The sequence below is a fragment of the Schistocerca piceifrons genome, chromosome X (assembly GCF_021461385.2).
Source record: "Schistocerca piceifrons isolate TAMUIC-IGC-003096 chromosome X, iqSchPice1.1, whole genome shotgun sequence".
In the NCBI taxonomy this organism is placed as follows: Eukaryota; Metazoa; Arthropoda; class Insecta; order Orthoptera; family Acrididae; genus Schistocerca; species Schistocerca piceifrons.
Genome location: NC_060149.1, coordinates 266725196 through 266752715, shown reverse-complemented (window position 1 = coordinate 266752715; position 27520 = coordinate 266725196). Strand labels below are relative to the sequence as shown.

The following is a 27520-nucleotide window of genomic DNA, read 5'->3' as shown; positions in this document are numbered from 1 at the left end:
TCTATTGAAGAAACTAAAACACCTTATATAAATCGTTAATTGACTGTTGCCGGCCGGAGTGGCCGAGCGGTTCTAGGCGCTTCAGTCTGGAACCGCGCGACCGCTACGGTCGCAGGTTCGAATCCTGCCTCGGGCATGGATGTGTGTGATGTCCTTAGGTTAGTTAGGTTTAAGTAGTTCTAAGTTCTAGGGGACCGATGACCCCAGAAGTTAAGTCCCATAGTGCTCAGAGCCATTTGAACCAATTGACTGTTCCGTTGGTTCTCGGTAGAATATTTTGCACATTGTGAATGAAAAAACATACGACACTGGTATAATATTCTACAGTATTTATTATTTTACGAACTAGTTTTCGGTTGTTACGTCATCGTCAGGTACAAAGATAAATATGTGTGGCTATGACATTTTTGTGGGAGCAAAGATTGTAAGTGCGGCGCATTTACAGAGCATCTCAGCTGATTTGCTTCAAGAGTAAAACGAGAAGAATTATTTCAGTAAAATGCGATGGAAAAATATTTAGCTTAAACAAAATCTGCCACATTAAATAATGAACTACATGAAAAATTACAACGTTTATTCTGAGAAGAAAAATAAATAGAGCAGTATACAGGGTGTTTCAAAACTCGACTGCAAAACTTCAGGAATAGATTCCTCATGTAACAAGAAGAAAAAAAATCTAGTAAACATTGGCTCCTAAATGCTTATCTTAAGAGCTATAAGCACTTCTTCGTTTTCGATACTGTGAAACAAAACTGTTTTACTGCAAGCTCTTCCCGTTCCATATTTTGATAGGTGGTAGTGTGGACCAAAACAAGAAAAAAATATTCAGTAAACGCGAGCTCTAAAGTGCATACCTTTAGAGCTATGGGCACTTGTTCATCTTCGCTATTGTGAAACACATCTCGTCTATAAGACAAGTGCTCATAGCACTTAAGGTCTGAATTTTAGAGCCTATATTTACTACACGTTTTTTTCTTGTTTTGGTTCCTCCTGCCTCCTCCCACAATACGGAAAGCTAAGTGTCTCCAGTAGAAGAGATTTGTTTCACAGTATCGAAGATGAACGGGTTGTTGTATGAGGAATCCATACCTGCAATTTTGTAGTCGAGTTTTGAAACCCCCTGTGTAGTAAACTATGGTAACATGTTCCAAGTGGGTGACTGAATAAGGTGGTCTAGTTCTTAACAGGTCCAATTCTACAAACAGGTAAAATATTACACTTGTTTGTAATATTGGACTTATTAAGGACACGATTATTTTGTGCAGGCGCCTCCTCGGAACACGTCACCGATGTTTACTATACATTGTTAAACCTATTTCTCTATTAATAACAGCCGTAATTTGTCATGTAGGTCATTTTTAATGTGTTACGTATTTTATCAGCGCTAAATAGTTTTACATCTCCTTTTACTGAAACAGTTCCTCTCGTTTTGTCCTAAATCAAACATTAACAACTCTTATCTTTGAAAAACAACTGAGATTCTCTACAGATGTATGAAGCATAAAAGCTTTGATTGCACAAAACTTTCACAGACACACATATTTATTTTTGTACCCGACGATGAGGCAACAGCCAAAAACTGGTTTTTAAAATAATAGATATTGTAGAATATTACATCAGTGTCGGTTGTTTTTACATTCATAATATAAAACAGTTTCTGTAGACACTGCTGCACAGCTTCAGAGTGTTTAATCAACGGTATTACGAAAGCACCAAAATCTACTGTGATGTAAACAGGGTGAGTTAGGAGAAAAGGTGCATGCTCTCAGCGGTGATAGTGTTAGTGATTCTGAACGAAAATCGTCATATGAACATATATCCTGTTCTTTAGTTTCCGTGGAAACTAATGAATACAAAGGGGGAAAGGACAAAAGCTGGGGCCGGCCGCGGTGGCCGAGCGGTTCTAGGCGCTTCAGTCCGGAACAGCGTGACTGCTACGGTCGCAGGTTCGAATCCTGCCTCGGGCGTGGATGTGTGTGATGTCCTGTTCTGTTCTGTCTAAGTCCCATAGTGTTCAGAGCCAATTGAACCATTTGAACAAATGCGGGTGACAGTAAATGAAACGTTGTGGTCCAATGTTTTGTTTAACTGTATACATTTCATCACAAAATATGTTCAAAAAAATCCACCATCAACTGCAAGGCATTCTGCAGCTCTTGTAGACAGCTGGTGTGTTGGGTGATCTTAGCTCATTAGTACGGTCCCCTACTTGGGCACGCGAGCCGGCCGGTGTTAAGTCCCATAGTACTCAGAGCCATTTGAACCAAACTTGGGCACGTGCATGTAAAATACGAGCGAGAAGTTCCTCCTTTGTGAAGTGTGGATTGAAATCGTCTGTAAAGACAACACAACTTAGCGTAACGTCGCTTTGGTTTTATTCATATGTGAGTGCTGATTAAGGATATGCGACTGACGCCTGTGATTCTGAAACTGTATGTCGGATGCGGTTAAGAAAAGGGCATAAGTTCATTCGCAGTTTTTGTTCAGAATTACCAATGCTATCACCCCTCACAGCAGGTGATTCACCCTGTATTTGGGTCGAGCGATCATCATAAACTTGCTGTAGCGTTAATTCGTGGCTTGAAGATGGTAGCTTGATCGAAACTAGTTGTCTGTTTACATTACAACCGCCATTGGTGGTCTCATGATGCAGCTGTTTGAATGGTGTTGAAAACGTTGAGATTGATGTATTGTAAATGACTATAGACAGTTTGTGTCGGTTAAAGTATTGTCCCAGCCCATTTTGAACTTTTGTTCTATGTGTCTCATCCGGAAATCTTTGTTCCGCTTTGTTGTAGCGAGTGCGTGTCGAGCGATCACTTCCACGTGCCGAACCCCCTGAAACACAACGTCACCGGAATTGCACCTGAGTCTTGCAGTTTCAGCTTCCGAACTACGGTTTTACCCGTAGCAGTTACGGTTATAAGTAGAAGAATTGTCATTTCTGAAACGCCACTATTGTGAGTCCCCATTTCTGACCGAAGGGGAGTTGGCAATTCGGCTGTCGACATTCGGCCTAGACGAACCTCAAAGAGTAGTCGAGGGTTTCTTCCGCTTCTTGCACAATTGGTTTTTCCCGCTGGTCCGCGTATTTTGAGTTCGCGAAATGATGGTGGATGTGCGCGGCGCCGCGGCGCACGTGCGCCGCCTGCGGGGTGGGGGGCGTCCGTACTTAAAGCGCGCCCGCGCCGCTGCCGCCGCAGATCCCTAGCAGCGAGCAGCAGCAGCCGACGCGAACATGAGGCCCCCGCAGTTCGGAGCAGACATCACCAACCAGGCGGCAGTGATGCACTGCACCCGCATGGCCGGCAGGGCAATCATCCGCGTCGTGGGCAGATGCACCGAGGCGCAGGAGAACAACAATCTGGGTCAGTCTCTAGCCTTCTCTCTTTTGTTTACTATCGCTCGTTCCTGTCATACCGCTGTGCCTTTTGATGCCAACCACTCTTTGCGTGGTCTACGGCGTAGTATCTAACCTGTGCAGCATGCTCTCCTTTGTTTAGCATCGGTTATTCATTTCACTCGTAATTCTGCTTCTTAATGCCACAGTCGCTCTCGCAGATTAACTCGTTTACCAATGCACTCAGTAGTTAACACTAGCATGCATGGTAGAGGGCACTTCGTGACAATTTCATCGCCTACCATTGTTGCTGCAGTGCTGGTATCGATACTACTGCAAGTTTCCCTTCTTTCAATTAGCTGTTTCTGCATGTTTTCAAGCTGTTTGAAAGTTACCTACGTTCTTTTGTTTACTATCGCTCGTACCAGTCACTTTTACCGCTGTGCCTTTCGTTGCCAGCCACTCTTTGCGTGATCTACTGCGTAGTATCTAACCTGTGCAGCATGCTCTCCTTTGTTTAGCATCGGTTATTCATTTCACTCGTAATTCCGCTTCTTAATGCCACAGTCGCTCTCGCAGTTTAACTCCTTTACCAATGCACTCAGTAGTTAACACTAGCATGCACGGTAGAGGGCACTTCGTGACAATTTCATCGCTTACCCATTGTTGCTGTAGTGCTGGTATCGATACTACTGCAAGTTTTCCTTCTTTCAATTAGCTGCTTCCGCATGTTTTCAAGCTGTTGGAAAGTTACCTACGTTTCAGTCTCTTGCCTTTTATTAATCATCATTTCAGAAACGGAAACATCGCATTTCCTTCTTGTCTTTCTTGTTTCCGAACAGATATGTTCCATTGCCTGGTAGATTGAGCAATTTCGTGTGCGATAGCTGCATGAGACAAGATTTCTGTCATTTTTGGAGCTGACAAATTAATACACCCAAAAAGAAAATAACGTTCGCTGTGTACCATTTGCAGTAACATATTTTGGTTCGATATTTTTAGTGGAAAAACCAAATATATCCAATTACTAACCAGAAAATAAATATAAATTACTGACTTCTCGGTCTTAAGCTCACTGTAGTTAATTAAAGAGAATTTTACATCAGACGCGTTTCGCTTTTATTTACAAAGCATCTCCTGTGGCCATTAATGTTTCTGCGTCTTGTTCACATATTCTGCAAATTCTACATTGGAGCTATTTACACTTCACTTCACTTTTGGAAATAGAACTGCATTTGTATGTATACTCACTGAACACAGTATTAGTGTTTATGTTTGCTCATTTGTTTTTCGTACAGCTACAGGAAAAAATGAAGAAACATAAACACTGTAATATTGTGCTGAGTCACAACGCATATTACTGCATTTCTATATTCACAAGTGAGGTGAAGTGTAAATAACGTCGATGCAGCGTAAGAGAAAGTGCAAAAGGGTAAATACTGGCAAGTTTATAATGTAACGAAGTTTCTTTCGATATCAGTCTCCGCTAACAAAGAGGGGAGAAGCAATGGTTTGCAGAATATGTGAACAAAGGACAGAAATTCCGACCACAGAAGATGCTTTGTAAATGAAAGCGAAACGCGTATGGTGTAAAATTCTCTTTAATTAATTGCAGTAAGCTTGAGACGGAGAAACCAATAATAATTGATTTTAACAGCTGCTGCGAAAGATGACCGTGCAAACAAACAGAAAAGACATAGTTTGACATCTAACTAGTATAATTTTTAGTTGTTGTTTCTATAACGTCTATGTTTATTGTTCTTGTATTTATTTCGTTGGCATTGTAACAGCAACAAATTCCCTAGTTTTAGCTACGTGATTACAGAGTTTAAAAACTGACAGCATTACACTTCTTGTGCTAGTTTAACAGTGCGTAGTCATCATGCAAACGACTTCATCGTCTCTTTTTTTCTTTTAGATTAAAGACAGACATTTCTCTTTGTTGCCACTTTTACTCATCGGTAAGATTGTGCTATTACAAGAACGTCATGCACTATTTAATACAAGTTATAGTCTAATGCGCAACAATCTCGATGTCTATTCTACATGTAGGTCGGTTGCAGTAATTACGTCGAAAGTTCCGACCCAGCTTTGCGCAATATTAGTTCTCTCAAAATTCACTTTGAGAAGTGGGAGAAGAAAAGAAGGGTTAAGAGTTTAATGTCTCGTAGACATTAGGAGTACAAGCTCACTTGAACAGGAGGTGGGAGGAAACTGTTGCCAGATTCGGCCAAAGTGATTTAGGGAAACTAACGTCGGGATTGTCTACTGCGGAGTTGAGCCCAGTATCTTCATCAACGAGGGAAATGCTCTGTTTGTTCTGAGCGTTCGATGCATTTTGTTTGGAGGAGCTCGTGCATTGTGTTTTCAGCTCACAGAGTTGCCAGTGGCTGCGAGGCCGCTTTGCCCTTCTCGCTGCAAATAGCAGTGCGGAACTTGACAGTTCGCCAAGCTCGCGGCCACGTGCGCACACAGCTGTTCCCGCACAAAGGGGCGACGCGACAGCTGTTTTCTGTCAAACCGGTGCTCCGCGCCAGATAACGCTCACCTTACGCTGCTGGCAATAGCGCCTTTGCTGGTGACGTACCGCCTCCGCGAACCGCTTCGCAAACAAAGCGACGCGACGGTACAAGGTTGCGTCATGTTAGACCCGATACAAACAAACATACTCCAGCTTACATGTACACTATAATTCCAGATTCACAACAGTCAAGAGACAGTAGGTTGTACTAGTTCCGAATTTACATTTATGTTCCTTTAATAATTTCCCTGGTGGGATTTTTTATTATTTCAAATAAAATGAACGGTATTACTATTTTCATACACTTCGCGGATTTGTTCACACAGAACTTCTCAAATCAATTATCTTGCATTTAGATCTACATATGCGTACATACGCCACAAGCTACCGTATGGTGCATGGCGGAGGGTACTCTGTATCACTAATAGTTATTTACTTTCCAGTTCCACTCCAAAATAGAGAGAAATACAACTGTCTATGCCTCCGTACGAGACATGACTTGCCCTGTCTTATCTTCGCGGTCCTTACGCGAAATGTACGTTGGTAGCAGTAGAATCATTCTGTAGTCAGCCTCAAATGCCAGTTCTGTAAATTTTCTCAATAGTGTTTCGCGACGAGAACGTTGTCTTCCCGCAAGGGATTCTCACTTTCTTTCACGAAGCATCTCCGTGAAGCTCGCCTTGGTGATCGAACCTAACGGTAACAAGTCTAACAGCCTGCCTCTGCTACCTGGTGGGGATCCCAAACAATCGAGCGGTACTCAAGAATGGGTCGCATCAGTGTTCTATATGCGATATACTTTACAAATGGACCACACTTCCCTAAAACTCTCCCAATAAACCGAAGTCGACCAATCGCCTTCACCACTACAATCTTCCAATCGTTCAATTTCATATCGCTTTGCGACGTTACGCCCAGATATGTAACTGACCTTACTGTGTCAAGTAACTCACTACTAATGCTGTATTCGAACATTACGGGATTGCTTTTCCTACTCATTTGCATTATCTTACATTTTTCTATATTCAGAGTTAGCTGCCATTCATCACACCAAGTAGAATTTTTGTATCAATGCCGACACTTTCGTATTCACCACGGCATCATCAGCAAACAGCCGCAAATTGCTGCCCACCCCATTCGTCCGATCATTTATGTATAAAGAGAACAAGAACGGTCGTATCACACTTCCCTGGGGCACTCCCTTGTCTCTGATGAACACTGACAGTCGAGGACAACGTCCTGGGTTCTATTATTTAAGAAATCTTCGAGTCACTTAATTCGTTAGTAGTCTGCAGTCTGCTTGTGTTCTTGTTCGACGAGTACCAGTATTCAGCGGTCCCAACAGAGACATGTCCTGCAGCAACTTATTCCCAAGGAATTGCAGTTTTCCTTCTCGTATTCGAACCAGCTAGCACAGTGCGACAGCACTGGACCCCGGGATATCAGTTTAAAATCCTGGGACTGAACGAATTTTTCTCAGAACCTGTCTGCAATGGGAGGACATGTGATGGCCTTCAGTTCTTGATCAACAAACTTAGCACCAGCGATCTGGGTTAAGCCCCAAGTTTTCTCGCGGTTCTCGTGGGGTGATGTAAATGGCTGTTGATAGGGATCCGTTGGCTGGAACACTGAATTCGGCGGTCTCCTTGGTGTAGTTCAGAGCAAAATGCGCCTGGTTATAACCCTGTCCATTTTTTAAATCGTCATCAACAATACAAGCGTTTCTCTACAGTCTGCCACAGTCGTCGCATTCATCTACACCAGTTTCCTTTAACACAGTATGCTCACATTTTGTTAATGTAATGCGCCAATCTGCGCGAAGTAAATATATATTTCCATTTGGCCGACTGCTTCCACCCACAGGTAGTTCTCAGAAGTTATAAAACTCTAATTATGAGAAATAGTGAGACTAAGCAGTAATTAAGACGCTGGAACCGTAACAGAGAATGCCGAAATTATCCTTTGAACAAGCCTGTGACCGAACCCATTCACAGTCTTTTTCCAAATGAGCTGGAATTCCGTTTCTATTAGACACGACGTCTGCGGAACATTGTACGCTAATCGTCCTCTTGTCACTACGGTTCTTTATTTATATTCTTGCAGTAACAAGCGACTCTTTGTTTCTTACTTGTCCTTACGATTTCCTTTGTTCTGCACATGTCTCAGCCCACATATCAGTGTATAGCCCACTCAAACCGATGTCTTAACTTCGTGGGCGAATTACGACGCAGCAGATTTGTTGTTGGAGATATCGTTCATAAACACGTTGAGTCTGATTCAGTAGCAAGCCTATCAGTCATTAACAACGCGCACTCAGACTCTTTCTCGCCTCCGGTCAGATGATGCATGCCTTTCCACGTACCGATGACGACGTTTTGGCACTTTCGCATATAATTAATAATGCTACGCAGTTTCTCCGCTAAGAACTGTACAGAAGCACGTGGAGTTGACAGACGGGCACAGCTCGTCAGAGACGACGCGTATCTGCTCGCATATTGTCTGAGGTCTGGGACGCCAACGAGCACCTCTTTGTTGTCGAGCTGTCGCGACCAACACGCTTCGTAGCTTATATAAATCGCGGGAAGGCTAAATCTGGACGGTGCACTGGGATTCCTGCCAAGTATCTCCCGAGTACATGGGTGCTACGTCTGGGTCCTGTGTGCCCTCTTCTTGGACCACTCCGAGAGTTACAAAATGGCAGAACGCCAAATTCTCCTTTGTCTTTGAGAATGGAGCTCGTCTGCCTCCTCAAATACAATCTAGGCCAAGACAGGTGTCAAAAACACACTGCGGAATCACGATGGGTCAATCACGCTATAGGTCGTGTTTGGGATACCATCAGCCTTCTTGTTCAAATAAATATATTCAATAACAATTTACTAGTATAAAGTGGGTCAAACATATGCGTTTACTTTCGGGTATCAGTGGAACAAATGAAGATACAATCTGAGTTTGATGTTCTCTCAGTAATCTTCGAAACGAAGCTTATCTTTCATTGTACAGAGGAAAAAACCTACTGAGTTTCTCAATTTTTGATAAAAGTTACGTGACGTAGATTGGTATGCATACAGAACACGACCTACTTTCCGGGTTGTGCGGCAGGTTTCTCATCATTCGAGGTATTTGCTTGCTGTCGGTGAATATGGAGCTTTGTTCCATGGTCACAACTGTCTTTAAGAGAGACAAACTCCAGCTTTGATACTTGTCGGTCTTGCTAAAGATAAAATGAAACGTTTTCGGCATTCTTATTATTTACTTTATTGTAAAATATGGATTACAATTACTTGACCCGATTTTCGTGAATCCCGAAACATTTTTTTTGAACTCTCGACAGTTTTAAATTCCCAAGGATAAATTTCTTGTTTAAATGTAAACTGCTGTGTTCCATCTGTACATGACAGTATTCGCTCATTTGAAAATTGGCCGACAAACCGAAATGCCCTCCCCGAATTTCGATGTGCGTAATGTACTGGCTTTATCTGTCGTCTGCCCTGTAGCGTAATGAGAAGTGAAGTTCTTCAGCACTTGTTTTGAAAGATCTGATTGCAGTTTTATTTGGAGTACAACCACCAGAGTAGGAACACGTCAGCACGGAGGATCCTTGTGACAAAATTCTGTACTAAGCGTCTCTCAGCTAGTGAAGGTCTTGAAGCATGATGTCGACTAGTTCTCTAAGCCTGCAGTCTGCACATACTGAAAAGAAGACCACTTCCAAGTGTATCACGTCTGTATACGGACAGCCGGAAACTCAAGTGCGGTCTTCAACAGAAACAATCGCCTGCTTTTAAGTATCACGCCCGTGCGTTCTAACGCTAACCTCACGTTTTCTGATTATCTTAATACAAGGAAAATGGAGGAAGTTTTTTTAAGGCCATTATCCTAACATAGAGGGCCTGTAGATACTGTATACATCATCTGTTACACTCTCGTCCCTCTCTCTCTCTCTCTCTCTCTCTCTCTCTCTCTCTCTCTCTCTCGGCAGTCAATTAAAAACGAGACTAATGGAAAAAAGCATGTAAACTGTTTAATATTTCAAAAGTATTCGCTGTGACTGTTCCTACATTTATCTCTTCGTGAGACAATGTGGCCACGATTTTACCCAGGTGTGCACCTCTTCTTCCGAAGCAAATCGACAGCCACGAATGTCTTTCTTCAGAGCACCAACAAATTGGAAATCGGATGGGAAATATCTGGACTAGATGGAGGATGTATAAAAGCTTCCAGCGAAACTGCTGCAGCAGGCCCACACGTTGCCCAGACTTTTTTTTTAACTATGCTACAAAAGTTTCGCTGAGAAGCCCTTACACATCCCCATACAATCCCGATATCTCCCCCTAGGCCTTAATTTTTTTTATATTCCTGAAGAAAGAAATTCATGACAAAGGCATTCATGACAATCGATTTGCTTCGGATGAAGAGATGCACCCCTGGGTACAAAAATGGTTCCTTAGACTGCAGCGAACACTTTTGTATGAAGGCATTGACCGTCTTGTCTCACAGTAGGATAAATGTGTTAACAGTTATGGCCATTACTTTTGAAATAATAATCAGTTTACTTACCTTTTTCCAGTCTAACTCGTTGTCATGTGACATCCCTTTACAGCATAATGTGTCATCCTGCTTTGATTAATTACATGTATTAGTAATTAAGTAATGCAAAACAAAGACGTAGGCTGGTAGAGCGCATATAAGCCAGAACGAATGCTCTCAGAAGTGTGTCATATTGATAACTTCTTTGTTCGGCATAGGGCAATAAAGACCCCTCAGCTCGATAACAGTAAGTCAGATCAGCGAAGAGCGATAGAACTAGTCAATACCAAAAACAAAAGCTTAATGCTCTCCACGTTTACGTAACAGCGACGACTTGACGCTGTAGACACCTGAGAATAGAAACTTAGTCAGCTATCTTATCTCGAGAATGAAAGTTCGTCACCGATGCGCTTCCCGCGGCGTTTTTTTCACGACGAGAAGCTTGTTAAGAAAGTGAAAGCCGAGAATGAAGCCAGGTGGCCAGGCTTCCGTCAGGCTGAGATCCTCCTGCGAGCAGTTTCGACCTGAATTACAGCATTCCACACTTTCTAAACACTGGTGTGTTCTGCTCTGCGTACGTAACCAAAAGCGTGATTACTCTCGCTTTCGGAACACATCTGCGTGGCTGTTACCGCACTTCCACGGCCGGTGGCTTCCCTCACGGAAGTGCTGCTTGAGTGCGGGAGCGCTGCCCAACTTCTCGCTATTCTCAGATGGGGAACTTAAAGCTACTGTCTACGGAAATAGCATTTTTAGTTCGTAAAAATCTACAGTTTTATTCTGATCTACATAACATTTCACAATCTGACTTGAAACATATACAGGGTGTTACAAAAAGGTATGGCCAAACTTCCATGAAACATTCCTCACACACAAAGAAAGAAAATGTTATGTGGACATGTGTCCGGAAACGGTTACTTTCCATGTTAGAGCTCATTTTATTACTTCTCTTCAAATCACATTAATCATGGAATGGAAACACACAGCAACAGAACGTACCAGCGTGACTTCAAACACAGGAAATGTTCAAAAGTCCTTCGTTAGCGAGGATACATGCATCCACCCTCCGTCGCATGGAATCCCTGATGCGCTGATGCAGCCCTGCAGAATGGCGGATTGTATCACAGCCGTCCACAATACGACCACGAAGAGTCTCTACATTTGGTACCGGGGTTGCGTAGATAAGAGCTTTCAAACGCCCCCATAAATGAAAGTCAAGAGGGTTGAGGTCAGGAGAGCGTGGAGGCCATGGAATTGGTCCGCCTGTACCAATCCATCGGTCACCGAATCTGTTGTTGAGAAGCGTACGAACACATCGACTGAAATGTGCAGGAGCTCTATCGTGCATGAACCACATGTTGTGTCGTACTTGTAAAGGCACATGTTCTAGCACCACAGGTAGAGTATCCCGTATGAAATCATGATAACGTGCTCCATTGAGCGTAGGTGGAAGAACGTGGGGCCCAATCAAGACATCACCAACAATGCCTGCCCAAACGTTCACAGAAAACCTGTGTTGATGACGTGATTGCACAATTGCGTGCGGATTCTCGTCAGCCCACACATGTTGATTGTGAAAATTTACAATTTGATCACGTTGGAATGAAGCCTCATCCGTAAAGAGAACATTTGCACTGAAATGAGGATTGACACATTGTTGGATGAACCATTCGCAGAAGTGTACCCGTGGAGGCCAATCAGCTGCTTATAGTGCCTGCACACGCTGTAAATGGTACGGAAACAACTGGTTCTCCCGTAGCACTCTCCATACAGTGACGTGGTCAACGTTACCTTGTACAGCAGCAACTTCTCTGACGCTGACATTAGGGTTATCGTCAACTGCACGAAGAATTGCCTCGTCCATTGCAGGTGTCCTCGTTGTTCTAGGTCTTCTCCAGTCGCGAGTCATAGGCTGGAATGTTCCGTGCTCCCTAAGACGCCGATCAATTGCTTCGAACATCTTCCTGTTGGGACACCTTCGTTTTGGAAATCTGTCTCGATACAAACGTACCGCGCCGCGGCTATTGCCCCGTGCTAATCCATACATCAAATGGCATCTGCCAACTCCGCATTTGTAAACATTGCACTGACTGCAAAACCACGTTCGTGATGAACACTAACCTGTTGATGCTACGTACTGATGTGCTTGATGCTAGTACAATAGAGCAATGAGTCGCATGTCAACACAAGCACCGAAGTCAACATTACCTTCCTTCAACTGGGCCAACTGGCGGTGAATCGAAGAAGAACAGTACATACTGACGAAACTAAAATGTGCTCTAACATGGAAATTAAGCCTTTACAGACACATGTTCACATAACATCTTTTCTTTATTTGTGTGTGTGGAATGTTTCCTGAAAGTTTGGCCGTACCTTTTTGTAACACCCTGTATGTGTGTAATACATAAAGGGATAAGGTTGTTACCAAAAATTTCTAAAAGTTCTTGGCCGGTTTACTTCAGATTTCTATAGGACCCCCGAATGAACGTTTGGGCGAACATGTCTATACATATATTTTAATATGAGACGTTGGTACCAAACACCTCGAAAAGTACTTGACTGATTTACTTCAAAGTTCTTGGCCGATTTATTTTAAATTTCTACATCGAAATGAAACAACGAAGAAAATTATTGAAAAATTAAATGCCTAACAAACGAAATATATCGTGGTAAACTGACTGTAATTCCTATCGCGACAATACACGTCTTGGAATAGTACCGTCAGACTTTCGTTAAATGAAAGTTCCGCAGCTAGCAATGTACAAACTGTTAAATTCGTATGTCTTTTTAAGTAATTAGGGGTCTTTTCACCACTGCTAACTTAACTTGTACTAAATATTAATAAACATGTGGAATACTCATTCATTAAGCATACGCACATATTTTTAGATTCGAAATATTTCGTGTAGAAAATTAAGTGTATTGAAATCCGAAAAGTATGTATCTTACAGTTAGATTTTAGGTACTTTATGCATTACAAATATATTACTTTTTTGTAATATAAAAATAGGAATCAAAGCATAATCTATGATGTAACTGTTGTTATTAAACTTTTGGTTTGAAATTGGTGCGTATTTGCAAAAGTCAGAACCGGAAGCTTAGAACCTGATTTTTATGAATGCTACAGGTGAAGACGTATTCATTCGTCGCTTACTGTTGACACCCAGTGATTCCAATATGCCTTTCGATTGAAAGCGATTGCAGTTTCCCATGCAGCGTGCATTCGCTATGAGTATCAACAAGGCACAGGGCCAATCACTTTGTGTGGCAGATATTAAACATCCCAGACAACACCGGTCACTGCAACTAGTTATTCAGTACTATATTTATCTCCATGTTTAGGTTTTATTTTTATCTTCGTTAAAATGAAAACTATGACAATCGGATATTTTTCTGGTATACCGGGTGAATTAGAACTCCACCGACAAACTGTCAGACGTTGTTCAGGGGTATCTTCTGAGTGTTTTGATATAACGGACCCACAGTCATCGGCGACTCGTTACACGATTGTTGCATTTCGTTTGAACGACAATGGATTGATCGCGATGGAGTTGTTCCACTACCATTTCGGTCACCGAGCCTCACACCAGTGGACTTTTTGTTCCGGGTGCATGTGAAAAGCCTGGTCGATACTCGCATGGTCCTGTTTGCTAGGATTATCGCAGCCGTGGAAGCAGTACACCAAACTCCTGGAATTATTGAGCTTATAAGACAGTCGATGGTGCCTCGCTATTCACGGAGCACTGAGCACGGTGGTCGAAATTTTGAACAGTGACAATAAGGGGACACTTCTGCATTTGTTACGTGCTATACCGTACACTTACAGAACAGACTGAACCCACTGTAATGAAAGTGTGCGCGTGTCGTCGGATGTATGTTGCATTACTGCGTGTTGCTTTTTGTACTCTTTGATTATTGCATACAGCAGGCATTTTCACTGTTGTGAAGGTATTTTCACAAAAACAAGGGTGACTGCGGCAACAAACCGAATACATCATAATTACGTTATTACTCTGTAACGAGGTGCCGGAGACAGTGGGTGCGTTGTACCAAAATACTTAAGTCTTCCGGGACAACCTTTGAAAGGTTGTCAGAGGGGTTCTGGTTCAGCCAGTATAGTGATAAATTGAACCACAACGATTTACAACATCAAGCATGTTTTCATAAGATACCTTTTACTGTAGTATGCTAACGTCTTACCTATCGCCTTTCTATAGTAGAAACCATGTTTATTCCATTCAAGCAAAATTCAGTGAGCAGTACGTTTGCTTAGTGTTTGTTCTTTGCACCACAGCCCAATGTCTGGTGCGTCGGTCTCTTCCGGAAACATTTGCTACTTACGTCTGTCTTCCAACAATTTTAATCTCAAGCGTTTGTATTTGGCACACTCCCTGAATTGAGGTATTTGCTGAACTCGTTTTTTTTTCTTTTCTTTTTTTCCTTCTTCTTCTACTTGATTTATATATTGTTATCAGTCTGAAGACGTCTCGAGTAGGCTCCTTCTAGTCAGTATCTCTGCCAAATCAGTTCGGGAAAATGAACAGTTACACGTATGTTTTTGAGTGCCTGCTAGGACAAAAGTAAGAGGCTCACCTTAGTACGATGCGGAGGATTGCTGTCTCAAGTTCCCCTGTCTCAGGCCACATGAGGTTAGCGGCGTTAAGTGTCAAGCATGCTAAACTACGAATAACGCACCTACATATTGCTCGGATGAGTGGATGTAAGAATAATCTTACTGCTGAGCAGTTGCGGCTGTAAATGGCAAGCAGGTGAGACGGATTTTAGCGTTTGTCCTTAACAACTGAGTTCAAATCTCGAATTATTTGCTGCACGCGATTTGGGGATTTATTTAGATAGTCTTCAACACTAATGGTCCAAAAAATTTGAAACATATGAACTGAAAAATAAGTCGTGAACAAGTGACAGTGAAGGATTCCATATTGCAGAATGATTGGAAGTAATACACAAGTACAACAGGAGCGAAAACAAGGCAAGGTAAATTACTCTGACTTCAGTAAACAAGTGCAAATGTACAGAGTAATCTGTGAATTATGCCGTCACTAGAATATCCTGCTTCTATTTATAGATAGTGAAAAGCGCAAAACGTTAAGGCTCAAGAAATACATTGTAATTGTTGTTCACTACTTCCTTTGGTTACTGAGATAATGGCGAACCCAAAATACACGAATATAATGTTCGGAGTTTTCAGCAGCATACTCTTCAAAAATGCTCATACTTCTAGCTTACATCATGACCGACCAATTAACTTACTGAAATCTGAAACGCTCTTGAAATGTATGATAAAATCGAAAAATACTGAATTATCTTATACTAATTCAGTCTTCATAGATGAGTATGAATTCTATCTATTATATTATTTACAAACATGCACAGTTGTGAACGAATGTATCGTACTGAATTGCATCCTCAGCACGATTTCTTGCCTAAGTAGTGTAAACCTAATCCTCTCAACTTTATAAGTAATCACTATTGCAAGAATTCACAGTTGTGTGAATAGTACCTGGAATTAAGAAAGAAACAGCCCTGTTTCTATGTGGTTCAAAAATGGTTCAAATGGCTCTGAGCACTATGGGACTCAACTGCTGTGGTCATCAGTCCCCTAGAACTTAGAACTACTTAAACCTAACTAACCTAAGGACATCACACACACCCATGCCAGAAGCAGGATTCGAACCTGCGACCGTAGCAGCAGCGCGGCTCCGGACTGGAGCGCCTAGAACCGTACAGCCACCGCGGCCGGCTTCTATGTGGCGTGGCGTATTTGGAAGCATAAACTATTGCGCTAGACTAGGACCATTTAAAACAACAAAGTGTATCTGCATTTAAAGCACTCCGCAGTCAACCTAACCCCGACTCGCATGGTACATTTTAATAGTACCGAGCGTTCCCGATAAATTAAACGGGAGCGGGCTCAAACACAATTACGGCCCCTTAGCTATCTCAAGAAATGCTCTAAGCATAAAATAAATAGTGCACGGACAACGCAGACACTAAGAGCATTGCTTGCGGAGGTCAGGTTACATCTGGCACCAAGCTTCGCTTTAGTGTAAAATATACATTATTAAAATTCTTTGCTGTCCCAAAATAAAAATCGGCTGTAGCACATGAAAATAATTCTGCGTTAGTAGATCGTTCAGTCTCTGGCCCACACCGAGCGGCGGTACCGGCCAGTGTACGCGGCCTCGCGCGGCGCAGAACGATAGGTGAAGGAAACCAACAGAGTCCGGAAGCGTGCAACTCATTCCTGACCTCCAATAACCGGAGGAGACTCTGTTGCCACTTAAGGATAAAGCCTCCAACTCCTTATGAGGGGTGACCGGCTCAGGCCGTGCTAGGCGCAATGCTCTGACCCCCGAGATCGCGACCTTTTAATTTGAGAAATACTACAGTACTTTGATAGTCACTGCCCTGAATTACCTACTCTGTTGCGAAATTTCTCCAGCAGTAGCAGCACATATCGTTCGGGATACTTACATTATTTTTCATAGGCTTGTAACAACACTCCAATCACTACCTAAGGTGAAGTTAACTTGGCCAAAGCATTATGCTAAATTCCATGTGTAATTCACACAGAAGTGTAATGGATCAGTACCTCCAGCGGTGGCAACGGCTTTTTTGTTTTTTACTGTAAATCGGTTGCTTTCCAACCATATGCTGGTAGCATAACGTCAAAGATAGGAAGGATGCTAAACAGATACAGCATTTGAAGTGTGTTCCGTCCGCCAGCCATGATTAGAGCACCCCTTGGCTCAGTTAAGGATGATCTAGGGGTGAGGAAGTTTAGACTTTACAGAATCCTTTAACACTGTGGGAAAACATATACAGGGTGAGTCAAGGGAATGGTACATGATTTGAGGACTGACAGTATTAGTGATTATGAACAAAAAAACGTCATACGAACATATGTCCACATTCCCAAGGAAACTAATGAGAACAGTCGGAACAAGACAAATGCAGCTGACAGTAAAATTAACATTATGATCTGATGTTTTGTTTAATTCCGTACACTTCCTCACAAAATATGTTCAAAAAGTCCACCTTCAACTGCAGTGCATATTCCTGTTCTTGAAGACAGCTGCTGTGTTGCTGATGTGAACTCATTCGTGTAAAATACGAGCGAGAAGTTCCTCCTTTGTATCCACGCTGCGCTTGTGGACTTCACTCTTCAGCTGATCCCACAAACAGTGATCTAATGGAGTAAGATCGGGTGACCTCCGTGGCCAAGAAATGACTCCACGGCGACGCTTGCAGGTCTCGTCACCCCAACATACGTAAATGAAGCGTGCATTGAAATGACCAGTAAAGAAAACACTACGTAGCCTAATGTCGCCTTGGTCGCATTCGCATGTGAGTGCTGGTGAAGAAGAACATGCAACTGAGGCCCATGATTTCAAACAGCTGTGTGTCGGATACGGTTAAGAAAAGGCCACATGTTGATATGAAGTTTTTACCCTTTCTCCTGACTCACCCCTTATAGGCCAGATGATTTGCACCGTTCACAACAGAAGTACTCATCACCACAGCCACACAATTACTACAACCTGAGAAATCTGTAGCAACAGAGCACTGTCTACGCGAGGGACACAAAATGACGTATTATGGGACACAGACAGTTGCTCCTCCGTCTCACTGTTGTGGTATGACTCAAGGGAATCGGCTGAAATTAGTGTGGCAGATAATATTATAAAAGGAGACAAGGGCTAGCCTTTAAGTGAAATTTGGAATCCAGTTTTATATTTAAAAAAAATGGTATTTGAATCGGCTGACAGGCACATGCTCCGTAGCAATTCATCGTTTCTGCCAGTTTTCACTGCTAGTGTTATGGGGCAGCAACGACGATTTTTTGTGCAGGCACTTTTGGATCTCCCTGACATATAAAATGGTCGCTGTTCCGCTGAGATTTAGCAAACAGCGTTCTCACCTGTAGATGGTGGGCAGATGGACCGCCGACATACGGTGTCAAGATGACTATATGATCCGGCTGCAGTCCCGACACCAATATTATCAGTTAATACGCCAGGAAAATTTGCGTAATCACACTTGTATTGTAACTGGAAGAAACGTAGTTTGCATATCATCCTAACTGCACACAGTTATCTTTTTGGTTTAGGAACCACGGTTGAGTATAGTGACGAACATTCTTAATATTTAATTCATAAACTATTGGGATTGTTTTTTAAAAACTGCTACAATTTTTGAATGGTAACGACTTACCTTCTTGCGGGATTTCAAGACCTCTCGCACAACAGAGTACTGTGATAAACCGTCTCGCAATGTTTGGAGTGAGACTTGTCGCAAAAGAAATGTGTCAAATGCCACGGTGGCGGTACCGCACAGTTTGACAGTCACAAAACGGTACCCGGACGTTACCTTGGGGCTCAAATTTAGAAATTTACCAGCTATCTGATCATAAATAGAAAGTTTCGGGTCCGCATAAGCAATCTTGGTTGCTACAATTTCTCACAAGATAACTAATTTACGCGTGCAATCTGTACTGCAGGGAGCGAAAGGCTATTTACAATTTGTACAGAAACCAGATGGCAGTTATAAGAGTCGAGGGGCATGAAAGGGAAACAGTGGTTGGGAAGGGAGTGAGACAGGGTTGTAGCCTCTCCCCGATGTTGTTCAATCTGTATATTGAGCAAGCAGTAAAAGAAACAAAAGAAAAATTCGGAATAGGTATTAAAATCCATGGAGAAGAAATTAAAACCTTGAGGTTCGCCGATGACATTGTAATTCTGTTAGAGACAGCAAAGGACTTAGAAAAGCAGTTGAACGGAATGGACAGTGTCTTGAAAGGAGGATATAAGATGAACATCAACAAAAGCAAAACGAGGATCATGGAATGTAGTCGAATTAAGTCGGGTGATGCTGAGGGAATTAGATTAGGAAATGAGACACTTAAAGTGGTAAAGGAGTTTTGCTATTTGGGGAGCAAAATAACTGATGATGGTCGAAGTAGAGAGGATATAAAATGTAGACTGGCAACGCCAAAGAAAGCGTTTCTGAAGAAGAGAAATTTGTTAACATCAAGTATAGATTTAAGTGTCAGGAAGTCGTTTCTGAAAGTATTTGTATGGAGTGTAGCCACGTACGGAAGTGAAACGTGGACGATAAATAGTTTGGACAAGAAGAGAATAGAAGCTTTCGAAATGTGGTGCTACAGAAGAATGCTGAAGATTAGATGGATTGATCACATAACTAATGAGGAGGTATTGAATAGAATTGGGGAGAAGAGGAGTTTGTGGCACAACTTGACTAGAAGAAGGGATCGGTTGGTAGGACATGTTCTGAGGCATCAAGGGATGACCAATTTAGTACTGGAGGGCAGAGTGGAGGGTAAAAATCGTAGAGGGAGACCAAGAGATGAATACACTAAGCAGATTCAGAAGGATCTAGGCTGCAGTACGTACTGGGAGATGAAGAAGCTTGCACAGGATAGAGTAGCATGGAGAGCTGCATCAAACCAGTCTCAGGACTGAAGACCACAACAACAACAATCTGTACTGCGTAATAATCATTTTTATGAAATATTAGGAATATGCACGTTACATAGAGCGTATTACATACTGTTCGTATGACAGTTGAGTGCTCAGAGCTTAGCTCAGTTTACAATAAAAAGAAGTTGCGACCCATGCTCGTTAAAGGATGGTGGCACGAGTGGGAAGGGAACCCAATAGTAGTCTGCTACCTGCAAATGAATGGAAGGTGCTGGCCCGCGCTGCTGCTGCTGCCGGAAGGATTGGCGTCCTTGTTTACATACATGGCTCATACGGCGGCGGGCAACCTCCGCTCTTATAAGGCAAGCAGAGGTCAGCCGCCTTAGCGGTTCTCCTTCGGCCGCAGTGTCTCTCAGCTTCAGATTGTTCGACTTTCAGGCTTTGTGAAACCGCTCCGAGACAGCGTGCGTGATTTCGTTAGCCACATCAGTAGAAATTCTATAGTTCCATCTAATCGTGATGTAAAGAATGGCACGCCGCCCGCGTAAACACAAAAAGCGATTCGAGATTTCTTCGCAGACTGACGCGACGACGCGTAATGATATAGATAGAGGATGAGTGCTGCCACGGAAGAGTGCTTCCAAACGTGAAAGTAGATCCTAGGAAGCGGGTTAGTTGCCGCATCGCGGGAAAGAAAGAACTTCGTTTGATTTCCTTTCCGCCCATCTCATCTTACATTATTTCCAGTTTCCACGTTCGTGAACAGAGACCTGCTTCGCGCAGTAACGCCGATTCATATGAGCACCCAAAATCAAAATCAGAACTTAATCAGTAACGTCTACAAGTTGATCACTTGCGTCAAAGAAATTTCGTATCCTACTCCATACAGATGATAAGTCGACGCATAACCAGGAATATCTTCCTTTGGCAAATTGTTATTTTGAGTCTGGAGCTATCCGCGTGCCGGTCGAACGCAGGACTGGCAAGACACGTAACATCAGGGCATTTAATCGCGACCACATCGTGAGTGCTCATGACTGCAGTCGAATAAAAGTGTGTTCTACAAATTTCGTGAGCTTCAATGGTGAGATTATTGTTTTTTCACTATTATTATTATTTGTTTCTGGAATAGGTAAACTCTTTTTTAGGCGGGCATGGCAGGGGAATTCTTCCTGAGAACGCACGAGCTTGATTTAAAATCACATAAAAGCAGTCTAAAAAGAATAAATTCATCAATAAAAGTTCATCGCGAACAGGATGTCGGGAGAAGAGCTATGTACAACCTTGTACGCATCTAGTTTTCTCTTACTTTAACACTTGTTTACTTCTAAACCGACGAACAGTTGTGCTGCGGTAAGCAGCTCAGAAATTTGGACACAACCTAACTGAAACAGGTATACCATTTATTCGATTGACATTGGTGTCTCTCTTCGATAGACTCTTATCTTTTAAGCTACGCAGCTCTTTCATGAAGCTCATATGAGGTTTGAACAAAGAAGTGACGAGTCTCTATCCTCCTCATGTGGGAGCTACGTTCCTATGAGAATGTCGATTTCGTAAGCTGTCAAGGTCTGTAAGTATGAAATCTACATCCAGACTCCGCAAGCAGTCTTACAGCGCATGATGGAGGGTACTTCGTGTACCAGTCACTCTCCCTTTCCTGTTCGAGTCGGAAGTGATGCACGAAAAATTGTTGGTTAAGCCTTCATATGAGCTCGAATTTTACCGTCATGATGTTTTCGCGAGGAGGGTGCAATATGTTGGTCGACTATTGAAGTAACGTACACTCTCTGAATTTTAACAGTAAAACACACCGTGATGCACAACTCTTCCCATGTGACTGCCACCGGAAATAGATGAGCATCTCTATGACGCTTTCGCGCTTACTAAATGAACCCGTGACGAAACGCGCTGCTCTTCTTCGAATTTTCTCTTATAAGTTCCACCTAGTAGAGGGTACCGGAGTGAAAAACAGTACTCGACTATCGGTCGAAAGGGTGTTTTGTTACCTACTTCCTTTGCGGATGGACTAAACTTCGTGAGAATTCTTCCAATGAATCTCAGAATGGCATCTGGCTTTCCTGCTATTAGTTTAAAACGGTCGTTCCACCTACATTTTGTGACACAGTGACCCATTAATGTTGAAAAGCAACCATTCTGCTTGTTCTGGAGTAGCGTAGGAAGGAAGTGTGTACCAGATGGCGAAGTTTTTGAGTGTAACCGCGCTGAGTGGTCGCTGCTAACGAAAGTGACCTCCGCGGCCAGAAGGCTACGGCTCCCGGAAGCGAGACAAGCTTTCTCAGCGTCTACGGCTCTGCGCGCACCGCCACCGGCTCCACGGCTTCCGCTGCGCTCGCTTGCTGCCATACGTACACATTTGGGAAATAACCAATGTGAAGCAAGGTACCCATCGCGAAAATGCAAGTATTACTACCATTCTATAAAGTCACAACGTGTGATATAGTTTCAGCTGTTTTATTACGTTGCTATCTACTTAACAGCATATTTATTTAAGAATTAATTTTGCACACGAATTTCACTGCATCAGGTAGGCCTGAAAGCGCGATCCGTTGTTCACGATCGAATGCTAGCTGTGCGCTTTTGACCTGCTGAGCTGTCAACGCCAGATGGCCCACAGAAAACGCCAGAGCCCAACACACTCCCCATCACACATGTTTGAGTATAAAGAAAAATTTTAATGATAGTTTACGGTACCACTACTGAAGAAAAAACGTAGTGCCTGAATTCAAAATTCACATGACTATTAGATTATTTTTGTCGTGAAATATTTCTCTTCTAAAACCTACTGCCCATCAGCTTATATGTGGAGACTTCAGCGAATTTCCGTCGTGCAGGAACAGAACCATTGGTAGAACGTTCAAAGTGTTGTTTACGAAGACTTGGCGACTGTGTTATAAAATAGTGTCATGTATTTGTGTCACTTTTAATTGTAGTGAAGCATCTAATAAAAGTTACATGGCCTGCCATAATAACGTGTAAAGAATTTTCTGAAGTCTCCTCGTATGTTTCCAGAATGAATTTTCACTCTTCAGAGTAGTGTACGCTGATTTGAAACTTCCTAGCAGATTCAAACTGGGTACTACACCGGGACACGAACCTGGTACCTTTCTAGGGTAAGTTTGTTTACCAACTGCGCTCTCCCGGCCCGACTCACTACACGCCACCACAGCCACATGTCCCCCAGTACGTCTCTTATAGGTATACATCCTGAGACAGGAGAAGAAATATGGGGAAACTATTTGAGAAGTTAAAATGTTTAAATGTCCAATAACTCTATTAGACGGGTCGGTGACGAAGGATGTTAGAGATTTTTCTTTCTACTTTGGCAGAAAGATAGGTGACAGCTTACAGTACTAAATGAACGCACCCTTTTTCACTTAGACCTCTCAATCATTTCATAACTCGTTTCAGCTTTTTAAAGTCATTGTTGAGTGCTTAACTAGGACGAGGTTCCATACGCATGGAAATGGTAGCGTATTCATAACATGTGCATCCCTTCGTTTTGGTTTGCAAATTGAACTGTTGTAGTTAAACACTCGACAATGGTTTGAAACGTCGAAACTAGTTATAGAACGAAGAAAATGTCTAAATACGTATAGTCTAAGTTGGGAACATGCTGCCGTCATTTAATCAATTTGTGGACGATGTGCCATTCTGAAGAAGAAGCTTGTTGTACCCATTGTGAAGAAGAACTCGCAGTACATCTCTTATCTAACTTCGTAGCATCGTCCTGTTTTACACTCTGAAATTTTTCGTATTGTCTTTAGAAATGAACGATTTAGGTTTCACTGATGACGTTGCTTCTGCCATATTAAACTACATTCGTGCAAGAAAAATTCGTCGACACATACGATTTCATCGCCAGAATGTACAGTCTTCGGACGACAATCGATGAAATTCAAATCTGTTTTCTTCGATCGAAATGGCCGACGTTCTCACATACGAAATATGGGCAGTGAGAAACTGTTAGGTTTAATCCAAGAAAGAAGGAATTTCTGGCATCCTGACGATGAAAAATATCATAAGCGAGATATAGCTCGGAATCTATGGACTGATATCGCAGCTTCATTGGAAACCACAAGTAGGTAAAATCTTTATCGAAATTTTTAGGGGTAAATTATTACCCTCAAATAATTATTTTTTCATGTGAGAAGTGTGGCGTATCTTAAGTTTAATGTCACTGTAGTGGATCTTTTTGGGGTTGTGGTAATGGCCAGTTTAGCTTTTTATGAATTGTTACTGCTGCTATCGGAAATTGTAGGCCTAAATTATAACTTCAACAAATAATTTTTTCAAATGAGAAGGGTGGCGTATCTTGAGCTTAAAGTTGCTCCAGTAGATCTTTTCTGGGTTGTGGTACGTAGGTAACCAGTTTAGCTGACTACGAATTGTTAGTGCTGCTTACTGGTGTGTCTGAGCGAGTAGGATGATGATTCTGTTATATGAAGTGGTTTTCAAATGTGGAGTACCGGCATGTGCTTCCACTTTTCAATGGTTTAGATGCTCAGAGTATTTTAATGTAAAAGTTATGCATGTCTGCCACAGATATACTGTATGACAGTCATTAAAAGTTATCTTACAGATGCCTGGTTTTCTGAATTTATTTGAAGTTGTACAGGGTGTTTGTACTCTTGTTTTTCAATGTTAACACGAATCGCGTCGAGAACGTAATATAACGTTTCTCTCTTCATCTCATATATCCGTAAAACTTGTCCGGTTATTCCAGTAACTGACGAAAGTGTGTGTCTGGTACTCGCCACGTTCTTTTCGCGACAGATATAACTCAATCACGTGCATTCTGCCTCTTTTTAGTAGCAAAAGCCGAAGTGTAGCACACGCCTCCAGAGAGGTGTCGTGTCATCCACCCCCGTTAAGGATGTTAAAATAAATTCTAAACGACAAGACTAATAGATTCTAACTTAACCTCCTTGACGCCGCCAAAGTCTAAGGAAGTGACAAGCAGTCGGCTGATGAAATCGGTCGGTCTCTGACGATGGCGTCTGGTGACCGTTGTAGGTGCCACCGTGAACGCAGCCTTAGGGAAGGAAAACTAGTTTGGTCGACAGACTGCACGCAAGTATCGTGTGTAGATTTTCGATGCTCTCTGCAAGTAGGGACATAAGACACAGCTAGCAACAGGGTGGGGACGATAACGACGTTATCCTTCTTTGTGCTTCTCGAGATGGCTGCATTTTACGTCGACTCCTAGTTTTATCCCATAGGCATTTTTCAGTCGACAGTCGCCTATTAGTTTACAAACACAAAAGTGCACTGAACAAATATTCTCCACATTTATCTAGACGAGACCGGGACCAATGAGATACACGGGCACATTGCTTACGTCACAGCACGTGACATTACAGGTCCAACGAGTTGCAGTGCGCGTCTTCAGTGGGGATCAAGCTATTATTTGAGACCACTTTAATATATCGTAGCCGCACGTTGAAATAGACTCACGCTCTCGATAACATGTGCTAAAGGTAAAGAATTTATTGGGTACCATTTCATTGGCATACTGATTTCCCACCTGACCCTAGACTTAAATGAATGTCGGGCACGGCAACTAATGTGACGTCACAAGTCCGTTGCGGGACCCGTATTGGTCTTGGGGCCCGGACGAGACTCTTGTGACACGGCTCGGGAAGGCCAACGGCAAATTTTCTGTTCCAGAGCGCAGCACGCAAGCTAGAGATTTAGGCACTGACTTCAATACACACTGGCCAAGGGTTGCATTCCACCGTCTCGATTTCTGGATCTGAAATAAGAAACTTATAGAGGGAACCTCCGCTTTTTTAGCTATTAGAATTTTAAGCAAAGAGTGCTGGTATATTCGGACTACTTTTTTTTACAATTCCTTGGCTTAGTAATAATGTTAAGCTTCACTTTCTCAGATAAAATATCTCGTGAAATCTAAATTCAGACTTCCATGTAGGTGTAAGTGCTTTCCAAAATTTTTAGGGACAAATGAAACAGAGGGTTTTAATTTAGTGTAACAAATAGCGGTGAAAGAAGTTAGCAGTAGAGTAACGTAAGATGGGAACAGGTTGTTGATGCTGTCGCAGGCCGATAAGTGACTTCTGAGCCAGCCTCGCAGCTCGCCTGTATACATAATCAAATCCCTACTCTCGCTGATGGCAACAAAAAACCAAAATTATTTTGTTTACTAAATAAAAAGATTGCAAAACATTTCAAAAATAAAAAAGGTAATACATGCATGTTTTGCAGCAAAAACATACACAAGACTTGATAAACTAAAGAACAGTGGAAAAACACAAGTCTGTCTGATATTTGCGCTCCAGTCAGTATATAATTAAAAGTAGTAACATAAAAAACAGCACCACGTTAGATATTTTCTGCTCTATCGACGAGGCGCTCTCATGGGTGAAGCGATATTTCCTGGCATACTTGTAACATAGTGTATTTTAGTCTGCCTTGTTTGGAAACTGTGCGTTATGCACCTTCGCTTCAAAGTTGCTCACAAATGTTCTGTAAAGTATAGGTCGGATGTTTGTAATGGTATTTAAAGCTGGTTGGGAATATTCGCTGTCAACCATTAGTTGTTAATTACAACCGTAGGTTTTGGTTAATTGTCATACTGGAGTACGTAATGTGTTGGCATTACTAACTTTTATGTTACCCGATTTTTTATGTTTTCTTATCTACAATGTCAGCGATAAATTTGATTTTACAGCACCTTATGATGAAATACACCCCAAAATCATTAGTGACTAACATCTAGTTTTCATGTGAGAAGTAGTATTGTTCCCACCTTACTGTTCGTATTCTGCTCACTGGGTGCCACCAACCCCAAAAATTTTTATTTCGGTCTCATCGTATCATTTTATATTATTCTATAATTCTTCGGTCCACAAATTTTTCCACTAACATTAAGCGTTAGAAGCGCTCACCTAAGGGGTTTTCTTCACCTCTTTCTCCCCCATCGGTCTCCTCCTTCAGCCTATCCTCTTTTCGTTTCTTCTGTATTTAAGCTTTTAGATAATTTACTGAGCCATAGAATTGGTTTTCTGTCAGCCTCCTATTTCCCTGAAAGAAAGATGCCCAAGTATCATACTAAGACTATTTTTTGTCGTAGTAGAGTACTTTATCTTTTGGGATTCCCTCTCATTATCGGCTTCTTGACGGAGTGGATGTGTTATCCTAGCCATGTAACTTGCTTGCTGGTAAACACTGTGTTTTTCAACGATATATGGAATTGGTAACTGGGTGAATGAAGTGTTAAAATAAGAAAGGGATATAATTCGCCAATTTCGCGCCCGAGTTAGGTCAGTTTTCGTAACAGTAATCTTCTTCGTGCCTTAGTTTCATTTTTCATGCATCTCCCAGTAATGCAGAAAAAGAATTGTTATGTAATGCAAACCGAGAATAGTACATTAGACATTGATTAAATGCAAATATGTTCGTACCAATGACTCATTGTACAGTTTGTCTCAGCACTCTCCGTAGCTCGATTGAATGCAATACTCATGCTGCAAATCTTATCTATGACCGCGGCAGCCCGCTGAATCAGTGGAAGAAGCGAATGGCGAATACTGTTTGTAATATCTATTCTTTTAAACAACAGCGGAAGCTGCGTTGCCCTAAATCTGCCTGTCAGCGGTGCAAGTAGTTGTACTCGTCTTTCAACAA

General features: G+C 42.2%; 1 protein-coding gene across 1 annotated transcript in view; it reads left to right on the top strand.

Annotated features, from left to right (window-relative positions):
- The first annotated feature begins 3206 nt into the window (after positions 1-3206).
- LOC124721501 (leucine-rich repeat-containing protein 20-like) overlaps positions 3207-27520 on the top strand; it is a 40252-nt gene continuing 15938 nt past the window's right edge. Inside the window, exon 1 of the mRNA XM_047246516.1 lies at positions 3207-3368. Within this exon, the coding sequence (XP_047102472.1) occupies positions 3239-3368 (130 nt within the window). The 5' untranslated portion in view covers positions 3207-3238. The remainder of the gene's footprint in view (positions 3369-27520) is intronic.